The sequence below is a fragment of the Mchenga conophoros genome, linkage group LG10 (genome assembly GCF_057382185.1).
Source record: "Mchenga conophoros isolate Kocher_MC1m ecotype Shallow Benthic linkage group LG10, M_conophoros_male_GT1.1, whole genome shotgun sequence".
NCBI classification, from domain to species: domain Eukaryota; kingdom Metazoa; phylum Chordata; class Actinopteri; order Cichliformes; family Cichlidae; genus Mchenga; species Mchenga conophoros.
The window spans coordinates 21,721,711-21,737,244 of NC_140535.1; the positions used below are offsets into that span (position 1 = coordinate 21,721,711).

General features: G+C 38.2%; 2 protein-coding genes across 2 annotated transcripts; both read right to left on the bottom strand.

The window, feature by feature from the left end:
- Positions 1 to 11,948: 11,948 nt before the first annotated feature.
- Positions 11,949 to 13,305, bottom strand: LOC146565882 (claudin-like protein ZF-A89). The gene has a single exon (XM_085289316.1). It carries the CDS (start codon positions 13,169 to 13,171, stop codon positions 12,605 to 12,607), a length of 567 nt encoding a protein of 188 aa, XP_085145442.1. The 5' UTR covers positions 13,172 to 13,305; the 3' UTR covers positions 11,949 to 12,604.
- Positions 13,306 to 14,319: 1,014 nt separating this feature from the next.
- Positions 14,320 to 15,150, bottom strand: LOC146565883 (claudin-like protein ZF-A89). The gene has a single exon (XM_085289304.1). It carries the CDS (start codon positions 15,077 to 15,079, stop codon positions 14,447 to 14,449), a length of 633 nt encoding a protein of 210 aa, XP_085145430.1. The 5' UTR covers positions 15,080 to 15,150; the 3' UTR covers positions 14,320 to 14,446.
- Positions 15,151 to 15,534: the final 384 nt, after the last annotated feature.

The window sequence follows — 15,534 nt, forward strand, 5'->3', positions numbered from 1 at the left end:
GCATTAGCACACCAGTACTTCAGGTTTAGTCCCACTCATCTAAACTAATGTGGTGTATGGTGAAAACCCTCCAGGTTGCAGCTATCCTTGCAGCCACTTCATGTTTTCTTTTTCGCTGTGGGACTTCCAGGTGCTTGCAGCTATTCTCAATGTCTACAGTGTCACCTTCTGGTAGTGGAGTCTCCTCAGGCCTGATTACCTTTCATTATGATTGAGCCTCTATTTCTCAGTTGCCTGCAGTGAAGTTGGACCCCTTCCAAACATTACACATTAAGTCCCATTAGAGATGGGGCAGAACAGGTAGCTTGGAAGCCAAACAATGAAATGTACAATGGAATGGTGGGGGCTGGTAGAGGATAAGTATGTGAATGGAAAACTAACTTCTCAGCACAACAATAACATGCATTCACACCTCAACACCATAAACTCACGTGACAAGCAACATGGGTGGGTATGTGGTGAAAGTTTCTACATCCAGATGAACAGAATCAACTTTCGGGGAAACTGCATTTTTCACAGTTGGTCTAATGTCCGTCACTGGTCACCTGGTCTATCAATTTCTCGTTGAAGAGCTGTGAGCTTCTCCAAGATCTTATCCATATTGCGTTCAATGAGCACAGTCTGAGTACTCATGGCCCTTCCCATCGCTTCGATCAACGCAGCCAGCCTTGTGGGGTTTTGAACAGCTGTAACCGCTTTCTTCAATAAGCCAGAGCCCAGCCAGTTCCAATCAGCAGGAACCCTGTTATCATGGCTCTTAATAGGTATAAATCTCAATCGACAGTCCTCCCAGGCACACAACGCACCAATTCCTTCACCCGTCCATTGTGTATCCGACAGGAAACGTCCCTGTAGGACGGTTGGGCTCTTCCGAACCCAGGCTGCTTGCCGAAGAGTGTGTGTCAATTGCATTAAGAGACCAGTCAAAATCTTGCTGGCTGAATTTTGGGGGGGGGGGGTTCATCCAAAGGACAGTGAGAGTGTAAAGAAGTATCCAATTGGCAGTTTGCTTCAATGCTTACAGTTATGCAGAATTAGGAATGCTCTTTGTGACAGGTGGGTACTGACATGCATGGCTGCAGCTGTCTTCTAGGCTTCACCTCTGCTAATCCTGCATCTCTGAACTGGACCTCGTCAGTATTTGGGGTCTCATAAGCTCTCCTGTGCTATTTAGTTTGCATACTTGGATTATTCAAATAAACTTTTAATATATTATGCTAAATCTATACAGATTTTTCTACATCAGATATGATAGTACGAATTAGTCAACCTGTATTAAAGTCTCCCTCTACAGCCTGTTGTTTCATAGTTTCAGCAATGAAATTAGATTTAAAAATAAACATAGATGACATTCTGTCCCCTAGGCATCCACCAAGATCCCGCTGTCTACAGTCATTCAGTAACACTCAGAACAATATGATGATCACTGGATAATGTTAATAAATTTCTTTTCCAAAATATGAAAGTTTTCTACATGTCCTAGTTCAGTGGTCCCCTACCTTTTTTGCACCACGGACCAGTTTGTGCCCGACAATATTTTCATGGACCGGCCTTTAAGGTGTCGCGGATAAATACAACAAAATAAAACTAGTACCGGTACCGAAAAAAAGATTTATTCATAACACAACCAGAAAAACAGAGTTAATGGAAAAAAACGATAACAAAATAATGCTAAAAACCAATAAAAACCCTGAAAACCATAAGTTTCACACCCGAGTCTCAACTCTCACGGACCGGTACCGGTCCGGGGGTTGGGGACCGCTGTCTTAGTTTACATTATGAAAGAATTTATTATGAGTGAGAATCTCTTGATAGTCTAATACTTTCCCGCTAAACAGTCATCTTCTACTTCGGTTAGGTTTATTTTAACATCCGTTTATTAAAACGTATGTTTTGCTTTTGTTTTATTTTTTACTGCAATTCTGTTAGAGTAGCTTTTACTGTTTAGTGCTTTTAGTGTAAAAGCAACCTGGTTGTTAAAACTAAGATAAGGCAGACGCAGAGAAACGCAGACGCAGAGAAACGTAGATGCAAACGCTGAAGAATCTACAATGGCAGAAGCACAAATGAAAATGGTCACCAGACCCAAGGAAAAAAAAGTGCAAAAAAACGAAAAAGTGCCTGAGGAGCAGTTACTCGGGCATATACTCGGGCTCTTCTTGATTCGCAAAACAGCATGGCTGAGGAACAAGCCCTAAAAATCAAGAAATGCAAGAAAACACTTAAGCAACTTCTGTAAGAGGAAACCCTGAATCCTTCACTATTTCAGAAGCAAAGGAGGACATGAATATGGACACACAGGGAAATGTGAATAACCCCAGCAGACAAAACCCTAGGCCTAATGGAGGGACTTGGCAACATCAGCCCTATTTCAAATTTAGATTTCATAAGGGCAAAGGCCAGTATAATCCATGGGACAAGATTTCTGCTCTCAGACAGCAACTGCAAGCTTCCCACTATCATCAGAACCAGCTTTTTTTGGAAACTGGAAGTTGCTAACAAGGTTGCTTTATATTACCAAACTGGATGATGTGATCCTTTCCCTGCAGCAACAAATCAGCCACCCTGCAACAGAGCGGAGTCTGCCACTCAAACCACAGAGGCTTCACACACAGACTTTGTAAGCCTGAAATCTTCTAAGGAGGTTGAATTTGAGGTCCAGTGCAAGAATCAACAAGAACAGATAGAAATGCTCCAGCAACAGCTCCTAGAAGCTCAAAATCAACTGAAGGAGCAGTCAGTTAAACATGGGTAGGATCAAGAGACACTCAACACAGAAATCAGGGACCTTAAATCCCAGCTCTGCTCCAACAAGGCCCTTGATGATTTGAAGGTAGAGACTCTTGACCGAGAGCTGAAAGAAGACTCTTTAGAACAAATTGAAGACAGACAGAAAATTATTGCTACCCAGCTGGCTGAACTCTAAACTGAAATTAAGACCCAGAGGAAAAAAACAAAAAAGAAGCAAATCTGACTGCTTCGACTTATAATTCTGTTCATTTTATGAGTATATCTTTCTTGATATGACTGCATTTGAATGTAGATCAGAAATCAGGTGAGCATCAAAATGTAGGTAAAAACGGGACTTTTATGCACGAACATTTTAAGACGGAGCTCTCACAATCCGCACATCAAACACGTCTCTGTTCCTTACACTTTATGCTTTTTCTCAAAATCTTCTAGGTCAGGTATACGTTTCCCATTTTCTAAATGATCTCAATGATTCCTGATTATGACACAAAAAGTACCACAGATAATAAGCTCGTTTGGCTCTTGGCGAAGGCGGTCGCACTTTTCTCCTCTCCTCCTCTCCCTTATCTTTCCTGCTTAGCTCTTATGTCCTTGTCTAGTCTCATGTTTTTTGTATTACTTTCCCTGGAACACTCTCTCACAGTCTGTTCTCTAAAACCTAAACAGAATTATGGATTTGATTTACAATCGTAAATGGCAAATGTGTGGGATATAGTTCCAAGAAGGCGAAAGAAAGTAAAAAAAAAAAAAAAGCAAAACAGACTTTGGAAAAACAGATTAATCATTTGGATACAGTGGCTTGCAAAAGTATTCGGCCCCCTTGAACTTTCCCACATTTTGTCACATTGCAGCCACAAACATGAATCAATTTTATTGGAATTCCACGTGAAAGACCAATACAAAGTGGTGTACACATGAGAAGTGGAACGAAAATCATACATGATTCCAAACATTTTTTACAAATAAATAACTGCAAAGTGGGGTATTGCAGTATTACAAAATTCATGTGCACATGTTGTTTCTCCGTTTAACAGGTGTAAGCTACATTTGTGAGTGTATAAAAAAAATAATAGAAAAAGACTCATGGAGTCATGACAAACCTGATGTTAGAATTTTAAAAAAATATATCTTATAACTTGTTTTGACCAATCGGTTATTTCATATGACCATTGAAAGTTTATCCAAGCTGTACCTTTTGAAGTTTCCTCCAGTGAATTATCACAAAACAGATGTCATCCAAGGTACCCATGTTTGTTTCTGTTAATCTGTGTCATGGTGCAACTTTTGCCCCCCAAAACATTGTTTTATGGGTGATTTTTATGAAGAATTATTCTTTTTTGTACCCAAAACTAAGCTCTTTATATTGACTTTCTTATTCACCCATTCAAACAAACACTCGTGCACCACCTTGCATGGTAGTTCCATAACAAGGTGTTCACCTGCCATTGGGAGCAAGCTGGGGTTCAGGGTCTTCTCCAAAGACACTTCAAGGGCTTCATTTGGCACATCCTGATAATAGCTTTTCTAAAGCTTTTTCCGAGCACGTGCCAAGTGCTTTCTCAGAGATAATATTTGGAATTACCTCTTTAATGTTTTAAAGTCTTCACATTATGAAGTGCCCTGAGATTAGTGACTTGGTGAATTGTTATTAATGTGATACACAGTAGCAAAAGAATAGCTCTACCACATGGCTGTAGCTCAGGTGGCACCAGGTTATCTACTAACTGGAAGGTTGGTGGTTCAGTCACTAGCAGGTCCAGATATCCTTGAGCAAGACACTAGCCCCAAATTGATCGCTGACCCATCCGTCAGAGTTTGAATCATAGCTAGAAAGCACTTAAGCATAGCAAAGGGTGCTCAGAGTAGAAAAGTGCTGTTAAAAACACAAACAAAAACAAAATTTACCATGAATTACTGTACTTTGAGTGTTTTTATTTTGGAGCAGGGAAAAGACAAATTCAAGCTGTTTACTTTTTGATGACTTCTTTAGGAATTCAAAATGGCTCTTGAATAATATTAAGATATATTTTGTGTTCAGTTGATTATTTGTTAATCAGTGTTATTTGCTGCACCAGCAGAATATGAATGTGATATTCAGTTGATGCCACTAGGTGGGAGCCTATGACCTGTAATGAGCATGTTGGATCTCGGATGACTGCTTTAGGTGAAGCCTTACTCTTTTATGTGAAACCCTATTTGTGTTGCATTCACAAAGTCTGTGATGCCTCTTGCTCTTCTAATGTTTAGTGTTTAAATAATTGTTTAAATATTTGACATGGTGTCTGTTTTACCTGTGTTTCTGTGGTTATGCTTATTTCTTTTTGTTTCCTTTATGTTATTAAATATTGACGTCTGCCTTTTTGTTCCTTTTTTCTGTCTCCTGTGTTTTGTGCTGTGTGAGTTTGGTCCTGGTGCTTATTTTCATTTTAATGGTTGTATTGAATGTCTTCAAATCCACAATTTAAAGAATCTTGATGCAACTGTTGTTTTGAATAATAAATAAAGTGTAACTGAAAAGAACTCCCTGTCTTATGTGGAAGGATGACCCTCATGTAGCTTTCTGTATTTTATATGTGGATGAATATTAGTTATCGCCTATTATTACACTGTGATCTTGAAGTCATTTTTGACCAGGATTCATCCTCCAGTCCACATGTTAAAACAAATATGCAGCACTGATTTCTTTCACCTGATTACTGAGCAATGCTAGAAACTAGTTCATGCTTTTGTTAATTCAAGGCATGACTATTTTCATTCTTTAGCATCAAGCTCTTTTAAAAGCTTTCAGTTGGTCAAAAATGTCATGGCAGAAATACTAATCGTGTTGACAAAGGGAGGCCTTATTTCTCCCAATCTCCATTTCTCTTAATTTGCAAAGTTAAGACTGGATCAGGTAACTATTAGCTGTGTTGCTTTATATTTGAAATGATAGATGAAGAGGTGGAAAAACTATATGGATCACCAAGCCACCTAATCTGCTCAGTGAATTTTGTTCCAATGAAAAGGAGTCAAACAATACCAGTGGCAATAAAACCTTTTTCATCTCTTTCAACTAACTGTGGCTTATGTGTTTCATAGCCTGCACAATGGTGTTCAAAGAGAGAACCGAGGTATGATGACAGTGACTTTTCAACCTATCCTGAAAATAATCGAGCCTCGGATGGATCATAATCGAGCCTTGGATGGATCTCAGGCATAATAGCAGTTAATTTTCCATTTTGATCTCTTATTTAATAGTATCGCACTGCTGTTTGCTCTTACTCTGATTAATGTATTTACAATATTAATCAAGTGAAAACAATGAAATATTAAACAAATTAAATGGTTATAATTTCAGGCATTGACATTGACAGCACACACGGTTTCAACCGTATGACCTGGAATGTAACACATGATTGTTTTTAGTGGTGGACCTTCACAAATACTTCACTGAAATCAGCTAATACCTTTATCCCTTGAAAAGATGTAAGCCTAATACAGGTTAAGACAAGAATGCTACAGAACGTAACATCAAAATATTGTTGCACTGCTTACAGTTCTACATCAGATTATCATGACTTCCACTGTAAAACTGCCACTGGATGCTTACATGTGCCATAAATTTGTGACCTAAATTAATTGTTTTTTCTGATTCTAACAAGCTGTGCCTGCCCAGTTAGTACCTTACCCACAGCTGAATATTGAATATTACCTCTTAGTTTGCAACCATGCAATAAATTGCACAGGGTTGCAAGATTGGGTAACTCATGTCGAAATAAACTGACTGTGTTTAGAAAAGTTTGTAGTCAACATTTGTAGATTACCCATAAAAGTAACCACACCCATAGGGGGATTATGTTCACACTAAAGTACCTGTAAACTGGTTGAAAATTTAGTGACTCATAATAATTTTTAAATGCAAGGACATTAAAACTAAATGGGGGGTGGGGGGGGGGGGTGTGAGTGGAGACAGCTGGAGTACCTGGAGAGAACCCACACAGACACAGGGAGAAAAATGTGCAGCTAACAATAGTGAAGGAAAACATGGTGACGTACAGTGGGAATAAAATTAAAGCTTGGTTACAATGGTGAACTTGTTTAGATTTACTGAGTGGTAATACATAAATAACAGTCTCCCTTTTATGTCCATTGTTATATTAGTCAGTTTGATGGATTACGTGAAAAGGTTCCTTGCTTAGATGCTGATTTTATTCTTTGTTCTTTCTCTGTTTGACTATAAAATAAGTAAGATATAGACCCACTAACTTAGAGTGAACTCTCACATGACTACATCTTGTTGCACTGCACTGTTTTTAATGTATTTTGCATTGTGCTTCATGTTGTTGTGTGCTATTTATTTGTCATCTTTTCAAGCTTTTTTTAGTTGTTAATTTTTTAGTTATATTACTACATATTATATTGTGCCTTATGTTGAGGTATTTCAATGGACTGTATTTTCATAATTGGAGTGGCAATAAGCATTCATCTTTGTTTTTTAGTAGAGGGGTGATGAGCTGTTACGTTTATTTAGAAAAAGGCCCGCTTTAGTTTAAAAAAAAAAAAATATCCCAGATGTCCCAGCATCAGGCAGGCACTTCAATCCAGCTTACATCAAAATTTGTAAATATTAATCCTTAGTGTGTTTCTCATTTCATGCAATAATAATCTGCTAATACAGTACAGCCACTGTACCAAGAGAAGCAAGCTGACTGTGCTGTGTAAGTAGAGAGAAAGCTGCTGGCTTTAGCTTTAAAGGTTAAGACAACGAGCTCAAGATATTTAAAAGTTGTCCCGGGATGGGGAGCTTTAAACCTGTCTGTAAATGTAAATTGTTTATGTTGAGTGCTGAGCCTCAGAGACAAACTGCTATTTTCCTCTTAGTTTGCTAAATGAAAAACATTTGAAATACATTTCATGTAAGACAAAAATGCATTAAAAAGCAAAAATATAATGTATATTTTTTGGCTTGTTAAAATAAAATGGTTATCCAACAGAACCAACCACTCTGCCATTTTAAATTTGTTTCATGTCTTGTGCTTTTATGATTGATTAAACTGCTTGCTTTTAATTATTCTGCTGTGTACAGTGTCCTTGAGTGTTCTCAAAGGCACCTCCAAAGAAATTGTGTTATTATTATTTTTTCTCTATACATGACAACAGGAGCACACGTTTGGACAACATGTGTAGTTAAATTAGACAATGACTGCCAAAACACATTAGTAAATATGACACATTGTAGAAAAATGTTTATCAAAAGTCTGAAGCAGACTAAATGGACAAAACAAGTTCATATTTAACCAGGTTTTATTGTGCACAGGAAATACGTACAAAAGCCAATGAGGGGATGTAGCAAGGGTCTCAGACGTCGAGGCACTGAAGCAGAGGTGGTTAGGTGCAGAGCTGTGTTGCAGATGACTGATGTCATCAAATAATTTGTGTGGCATCTTATTGAATGCAGAACACCTGATTGTTCTGTAAACAGTTTGAAATTGTTTTGTTTTTTTAACAAAAGGGCAAAAAGTAAATGGCTGCAAATAACGTTGTTTGCAAAACTTATGCATACAATCTTAAAATTGACAATTTATATTTGCATTTAAAATTATGAAACATGATTCAATAAACATGTTTGTGGTTGTTACAGTAAAGAAATATAGATTTTTCTACTCAGATTTGATCTAAATTCAGACAAAAAACATACATTTTGTTAATACAGTATGTCAAAATTAAAATATAACTGTAAATTCAGACACGTGAGGTTGTGCTGAAAAGAATGATACCAAACAAGGCAAAGTAAATAGTTTTTACAGCGAATATGTAGAGATCAAATCAAAAGTACTCAAAAATGGTGATTTATACCCTGGACCCCAGAGGGTTAAACATTTTTCTTAAAGTAACGCAATAGTTACTTTTCAAGTAATTAATTACTTTTAGAATCTTGTAACTAGGTTACTAACTCAGTTACTTTTTTCAAGAAGTAACTAGTAACTCTAATTTCTTTTTCAAAGTAACTTGCCCAACACTGGTAAAAGGTGAGGTTTCAACCTGGTGATTCCGAGAATCCAGGAGTGACGAAAGGCGAGTCCCGTGAGTAGTGGCATTTCCAAGAAGGGGTTTGCAAGCAGGTTTGGAGATTCTTACCAGGTGCAGCCACTGTTTATGAGATTAAACATAGGTGAGGTTAATCAGATGCAGGAAAACTAACAACCAAAGAAAATGAGGGTACATGCAAAGCAAGGAACAACAAAACACTCCCGCAAGCCGCAAGGAGGCTGTGAGGTCATTGACAAACTGACAGGACGGCGCTGGCCTTATGAGTCAGCTGCTGAGTGCTGTTGATGGATTACAGGTGATAGAAACAGGTGAACACCCAGAGCTCCACCCACATGGGCGGACACAGTAAACCACAGGATTCAAGCAGAATAATACCAGATACACTTGCATCATGACAATATTATTGCAGAACTGATGATTTGTGGTCTAGATGCTAAAGCCATTTACTTTACAGCTCTATTTGCCGCATTTTTCATATGATGTGAAGTTCAAGATAATAATACATAATTAACGTAGAGCTTCAATCAATGTCTGAAACAACTGAATTCTATCAGTGAACACATTATTGTACTCTGACAACTACAGCACTGTTTTGTATTTGGTGGATAACACTGTCTGTTCCAGTACTGATTTCTCTTCTTGTTTAGCATCTGTGGGTGGTGCATGTAAATATTGTGTACATGCAGAATACATCAGGGGTAGAGTGATAAATTTGATCCTGAGAAACTTTTCCATCCATACCACAAGATTTTGGAAAACTAAAGAAACTAACGTTGCTTCATTAATATGACAACATGTAAACACCATTAGTTTTTCCACATTTCACACCCATAAGATACAATGGCAAGTGTTAACAAATGACTATATTAAAATTCTTTTCAAATAAAAGGAATCGTGGCTAGAAGGAGAAGCTTGCATCAAAATGTAAGCAAAAAATGAGACTTTTCATATTCTACATCTTGAAAGATTACCCAATGTGCACTTTTTAATGTTTTCTTCAGTAAATTATTATAAAAATCAAAGATGAAACATTCACCGTACCAATTCTTCAAATAAAAACATGAAGTAACTATAAATGGCGCTTACAGTTACCACGTGGATGCAGGCACAGAGAATACCGGCATGGCCAGTGAAGATGAGGCAGAACCAGGTAGCTCCAAACAGAAAGCAAACCGTGTTATACTCACAAAGAAAATGGCGGCTCAAAACACTCCAGGTAAATGACACCCAGCTGAAACACTTCACGAGTTGCCCGAGATTCACACAATTTACAGAAAATGTAAGGACGATAAATGTCTCATATGAGATGAGATTTTGGTCATGTCGCACATCCCTAATTGCACTTTCTACATGAAAGTATCTCAGAGGCTCAGTGCTCAATATCAACCCTTTCTATGAGTGTAAAAGCCTGAAAACCTGACTGTGTAGCCCAGAGGTGTTTGAATATTTGTTTTATGCGTACATTCACAAACAGCTCAGAAGCTGCCTCTTTTCAAAGGATGTATTCATATCATTATTGAGCTCCTTGTCTGTTGTATAACAGTTTAAGAAAACATCTTTCTCTCTACTTGAAATTAAAGGAGATGAGAGTCTGTTGAATGTCTTTTTCTTTTTTTGGAGTTGCAGTGGATGATTAAGACTTGCTTCATGTGGTTCAGAGCTTCAGAGCTATATTTTTTAAATGGGTCAGCAGGACTGGCGGCAGGCTGAAGTGGGGGGCTGGTGCTGTGGCTTTTGGATGTTTTCAGAGTGTTTTGCATGTGAACTGCCACATGCAAAACATGTGAGAAATCTTTTGTGGGATCAAGTGTTGTGACTGCAAAGTTGTCAAGTTCATGCATGTCACATAATATACTCCACCTTTTGGAGTAGAAGAGCTAGGAGGGTGGAGGGTATGGACTGCCCTCAGAGCACTCAGAGCCCTCAGAGCACCAAGCCAATTGACAGAAACCCAGCGATTCTCTTTGAGTAAGCTCTTGATTTCTCCTTCTTTCCTAAATTAAAAAAAATCTCACACTGACCACTTCCTGCCACCCCTCCTCTTTGAAACATCAGTAATGCTTTGTGATGGTGACAGGTAGGAGGGGTTGAGTAGGCTTGTAGGGTACAATTTGTATGAGCGAGATGCAATGCAAAGTCAACCTCTTACATATAGAATTTCTTGATATGTATTCAGTGAATATCTGCTCTATGTAATGAACAGAAAACATACCAGATCTTAAAATGTGGATTTGGTGTTGTGTAGTATTTGGTCTGGTTAGGTTGACCACTCATTGCTAGGTTGGCTTCCCAGCCCCTTTATGTGCCGCAGAGTCCACAGACAAGAAACAGAAGCCCAACTCACTCCCAATTTTTTTTTATAAGTTGTTACACAAAATGAGACCTTTTACTATTGCAATTTAACTGACTAACCATCAAGCAGGGGGTCTTTGGAAATAAAAATCAGATCAGACAACTTATTGCAGCATGTTTAACTGAAGCCAAAGTAAAAACGTTTTATTCATATTCATATTCATATCGTCAATATTTGCAAGTTTCAGGCCAACTAGCTTTGAGCATGAACATCATGGGATACATTCTAGTTTCAACAACAGAACTGCACCAGTATATCTACTACATAGAGCAACATAAAAGAAGAATTGGTACGGTGAATGTTTCATCTTCATATTCTGAAATTTTATGTTTGAGAATAATGCATTTTGTCATCATTTCAGTTTATTTTGAAAAATCTCAACAGGATCTTCAGCTTTATTGTGAAAGGTTCATGTGGAAAATAAATAAGCGGACGGCGGAGCTCCACGCTGAGTTTACCATTGTTGTTGCTAACAAACCAATGTATGAAAACAGTCGCTTATCCGTCTGTAGTGTGGTTATTTTAAATATAAGAAAAAAAGAGAGCTTTAAGAAGTTAATGTACCCACTACGTGGACCATCAAAACGATGAAAAAATATTGCCGTAAACAGTTTATTTTGCGACACCACGAAACAAATGATAGCGTATGATATTAAACTATAAATGTTTTCATATCGTTATCCGATATATATCGTCATATCGAACAGTCCTAAGTGCAATTAGCAGTTTTACAAAATAGAAATAAAAAGACAAAAATATAAATAAATTGTCATCCAAAGTACAAATATACAGTGAATTTTTAATTTTTGTTAAGATACAAATACACAAAGGGGTTTTTTTTTCATTTACAGAGTACAACATGCACAAACAATGAAGAACACATCGTTTAAAAATGTTACAAAGTCTACCACTGAATTCATACCTATTTTTACCTAATTTTTTAATCAACGGTAATAGCTTATTTTTCTGTAGCTGACTGGTTTACTTCATTTTGTCTAACTTCCACTAAAACTATCACTGAAATTCACTGAAAGTATAAAAGTATAAAAAGACTTTTTCACACATGCAGTAATACAAATATTGCGTAAGATTATGAGCCTTAAACAAATACTATTCATTAAAATTTTTAAAACATGTGCTCTACACAGCATATCGGACATTTTTTCAGTAAACATTTTTTATTATCATATGCAACATACATACAATCCAAGAGCAGCTCAAACAGACTTCATTTTCCTTGTAGCTCTTTAAAAATATTAAAATACATAATTATACATGCAATTTACTATATTAATGTGTCACATTTCATTATGATTTGTTGTAAAATTTCAATATTGTGCAATTACAGGTTGACAAAAATGATGAAAATAGAAGTTCAAAGCCCAAAACAAAAAAAGTCTTTGAGAGTGCACACATTGTCTTGTGAATTGTTAACTGCAGCATGTATTGGATGTTCTACGGCATGTTCTCTCATCCTCTACAGCATCTGTAGGTGGTGCACAAAGTAATTCCTCCAATGACAAGGAGTGCTCCAGATACCCATCCAAAATATATAGAAGCTCCCAGCTCTCCTTGACTTCCTGTTGTGGCCACAGGATTATAAAACCCTGTGATGATGCTGTAAGCCGACCAGGTGACAGGAATAATACACACGATCCCTGCTATGATAAACACCACACCTCCTGCAATGCCGGCATTGGATTTGGTCAGTTGGTCATAATCAAAGAAAGAAGTGCATCGAGCTCCAACCACTGTGAGCCCGATGGCCACCACGCTGACAGCAATAGACACGCAGATTAGAGCCCTGGAGGCTTGCAGCTCTTGTGGTAAAGCCAAAACCGAGTCATAGTTTTTGCATTGTGACTGACCCGTGCTCTGGAACACACAGTTCATCCATAAGCCTTCCCAAAACACCTGAGCAGTGATGATGTTTGACTGTATAAATGCCGACACCTTCCACATGGGCAGTGCGCAGATGAGGATGGTGCCAAGAAAACCGAGGATTGCCAAACACACACCAACGAGCTGAGTCTTCATGTTTTCAGAAAATAAAGTCTATATTTAAAGTAAAAAAAGCAAAAAAAAAAAACATCAGAATCAACCTCCAGTTGAGTTTAAGATCATTTTTACTTCCAGTTGTCTGTAAATGCTGCTGGTTGGGTTTTGCTTTGTTGTTTTGCTCCTCAGGTATGAGAAAGGCAACAGGGAGGGGACTCTGTGTTCTGTGGCAAGTTTCCTGTTTGTCTTGATTCCTGCTTGACCTGAAAAACTAGTAGAAGGCCATTAACAGAAGCAATCGTGTATAAAAACTTGCTTTGTCATTACAAAGGATAAACAGATTGCTCATTTAAACCAGCAATATAGAGACTGCAGAGTTCATGAGGTATACTTCTTGTATTTTAAAGTACTTTCACATATTACCAGAATGCATGAAAAACTAGACCAGTATCAAATTACTGATGCATTTTTATGAATATTTCTTTGCACTTAAATGTTTTAATCTTACTAAATAAACAAAGCCTATGTTAGCTCATGACCTCTTTTTACAAAATCAAGTCAGCAAGCAAAACTGGCAGACAGATACATCACAGGCCCCTGAAGATTTTTTTTTAAATCTATATCAGATGGGATGTCACCTAGTAACCACATACCAACAAGGTAAAATTGTCCATTTGGGACTTTATGCACCAATCACATAAAGTCCCAAAGCACAATATTCGAACCTGTAGCCACAAAGCCTTCATTACATGACATGTTACCTAGCAACCAGCAATTAAAAGCAGACCAAACACTCCAGCATCAAACATACCAGTTGTATGTCAGATGGGCCAGTTAGATTTTTAGCTTATTTTGTACTACTGCCCCCCCTTCAAATACAATATCAATTCAAGTGCACCTCATGAGTTTATAGCGCATTTTTGCTGATTCTGGTTTGGCATTTGTTGCCTTTTAGTTTAAATTCTGCAAGACAATTTGCACGCAGTTAGCTGCCTTCTCTAGATTCCTAGAGTTTGCGTTTTAGTTGTGAGCTGGAGTGTAAAGTCTACCATGTTTGCTAGAAAGTGCGGTCTACAAAAGCAGCCTTTTAGCTTTTACTCATTGAAACCCTCCACTAGAGCAAAGTTTAAATTTATAATATTAAAAAATAAAAATAGGGGGAAAAGAAAAACGCAACCATAGTCAAGTTAGTGAATAGAGTTTTATTAAATCAAAAGCAAAGTAAAAGCACCTAAATATTTAGTCCATAAAAACAGCCTAGTCCATTTCTCTTGAGGGTGACAGTCTACAGCCGTTCCAACCTCTTGCAGACATTTAAACATATGCTCCACCACCTGTTGCAGAGCGTGGAGCAGAGTATTTGACAGAGTATCCACCATCTTTAGGCTGCTTGCACTGACAACAAAGGAGTGCACCTCCAATGATCAGGAGTCCTGATGAAGCCCAGCCAATGAACAGCGATGCTCCAAGCTCTCTCCTCTGTCCGTCAGACATGATTGGGTTGTAGAAGTTCCTGATGACCTCATTAGCAGACCAGGATACAGGGATGAGGCACAGGATGCCACCAACAATGAACACCACCCCCGCAGCAATGGCCACCTTACTCTTGGCAGTCTCCTCTTCAATGCAGTTGGTGCACTTTCCGCCTGCGATGGCAAGCAGGAGTCCCATTAGGGTGACCAAGATGGAGATCACAACCAGAGCACGGGCTGCCTGCAGGTCTTGAGGAAGAGCGAGCATGGAATCGTAGACCTTGCACTGCATCTGGCCAGTGCTCTGCATTACACAGTTCATCCAGAGACCCTCCCAGAAAACTTGTGCTGTCACAATGTTGTTTCCAATGAAAGCAGACACCTTCCACAATGGCAAAGCACATGTAATTATGTCTCCAGAAAAGCCAATCACTGCCAAAATGATGCCCAAGATCTGAAGTTCTGCAGATGCCATACTGTCTCTTCTGGCGCAACAGAGAGCTGTGAGAAAGAATCAACTGGAAACACAACAAGACAACATGACTGCCTCAACTGCAGCTTTTATATCCACATGGGGGGCTCGTGGTTTCTCCTGATTGGTTATTCAGAAGTGTTCAAAGTGAAAACACCTGTGGTCATTAGGACTGACCTCCTGCCCAGTGATAGCTGGCATATGTCCCAGATCCCCTCCAACCCATTTTCTTATGATAAGCCAATAAGAAAATGGATGAATGTTTGCAAAAGTGCTGTGAAAACTGAAATGAAAAGAATGTTTAGAATAAAAATCTTCCACCTAAATTAATGTCTTTTTCATAATTTTTTGTGGGTGTTTTTTGTGAGGCTATGATTTCACTCAGACAAAAGTAGCAGTTTTACCAAGAACATAACAATGAGAAGAAGAGTGATTTTAAAGATTGCATTTTAATATTG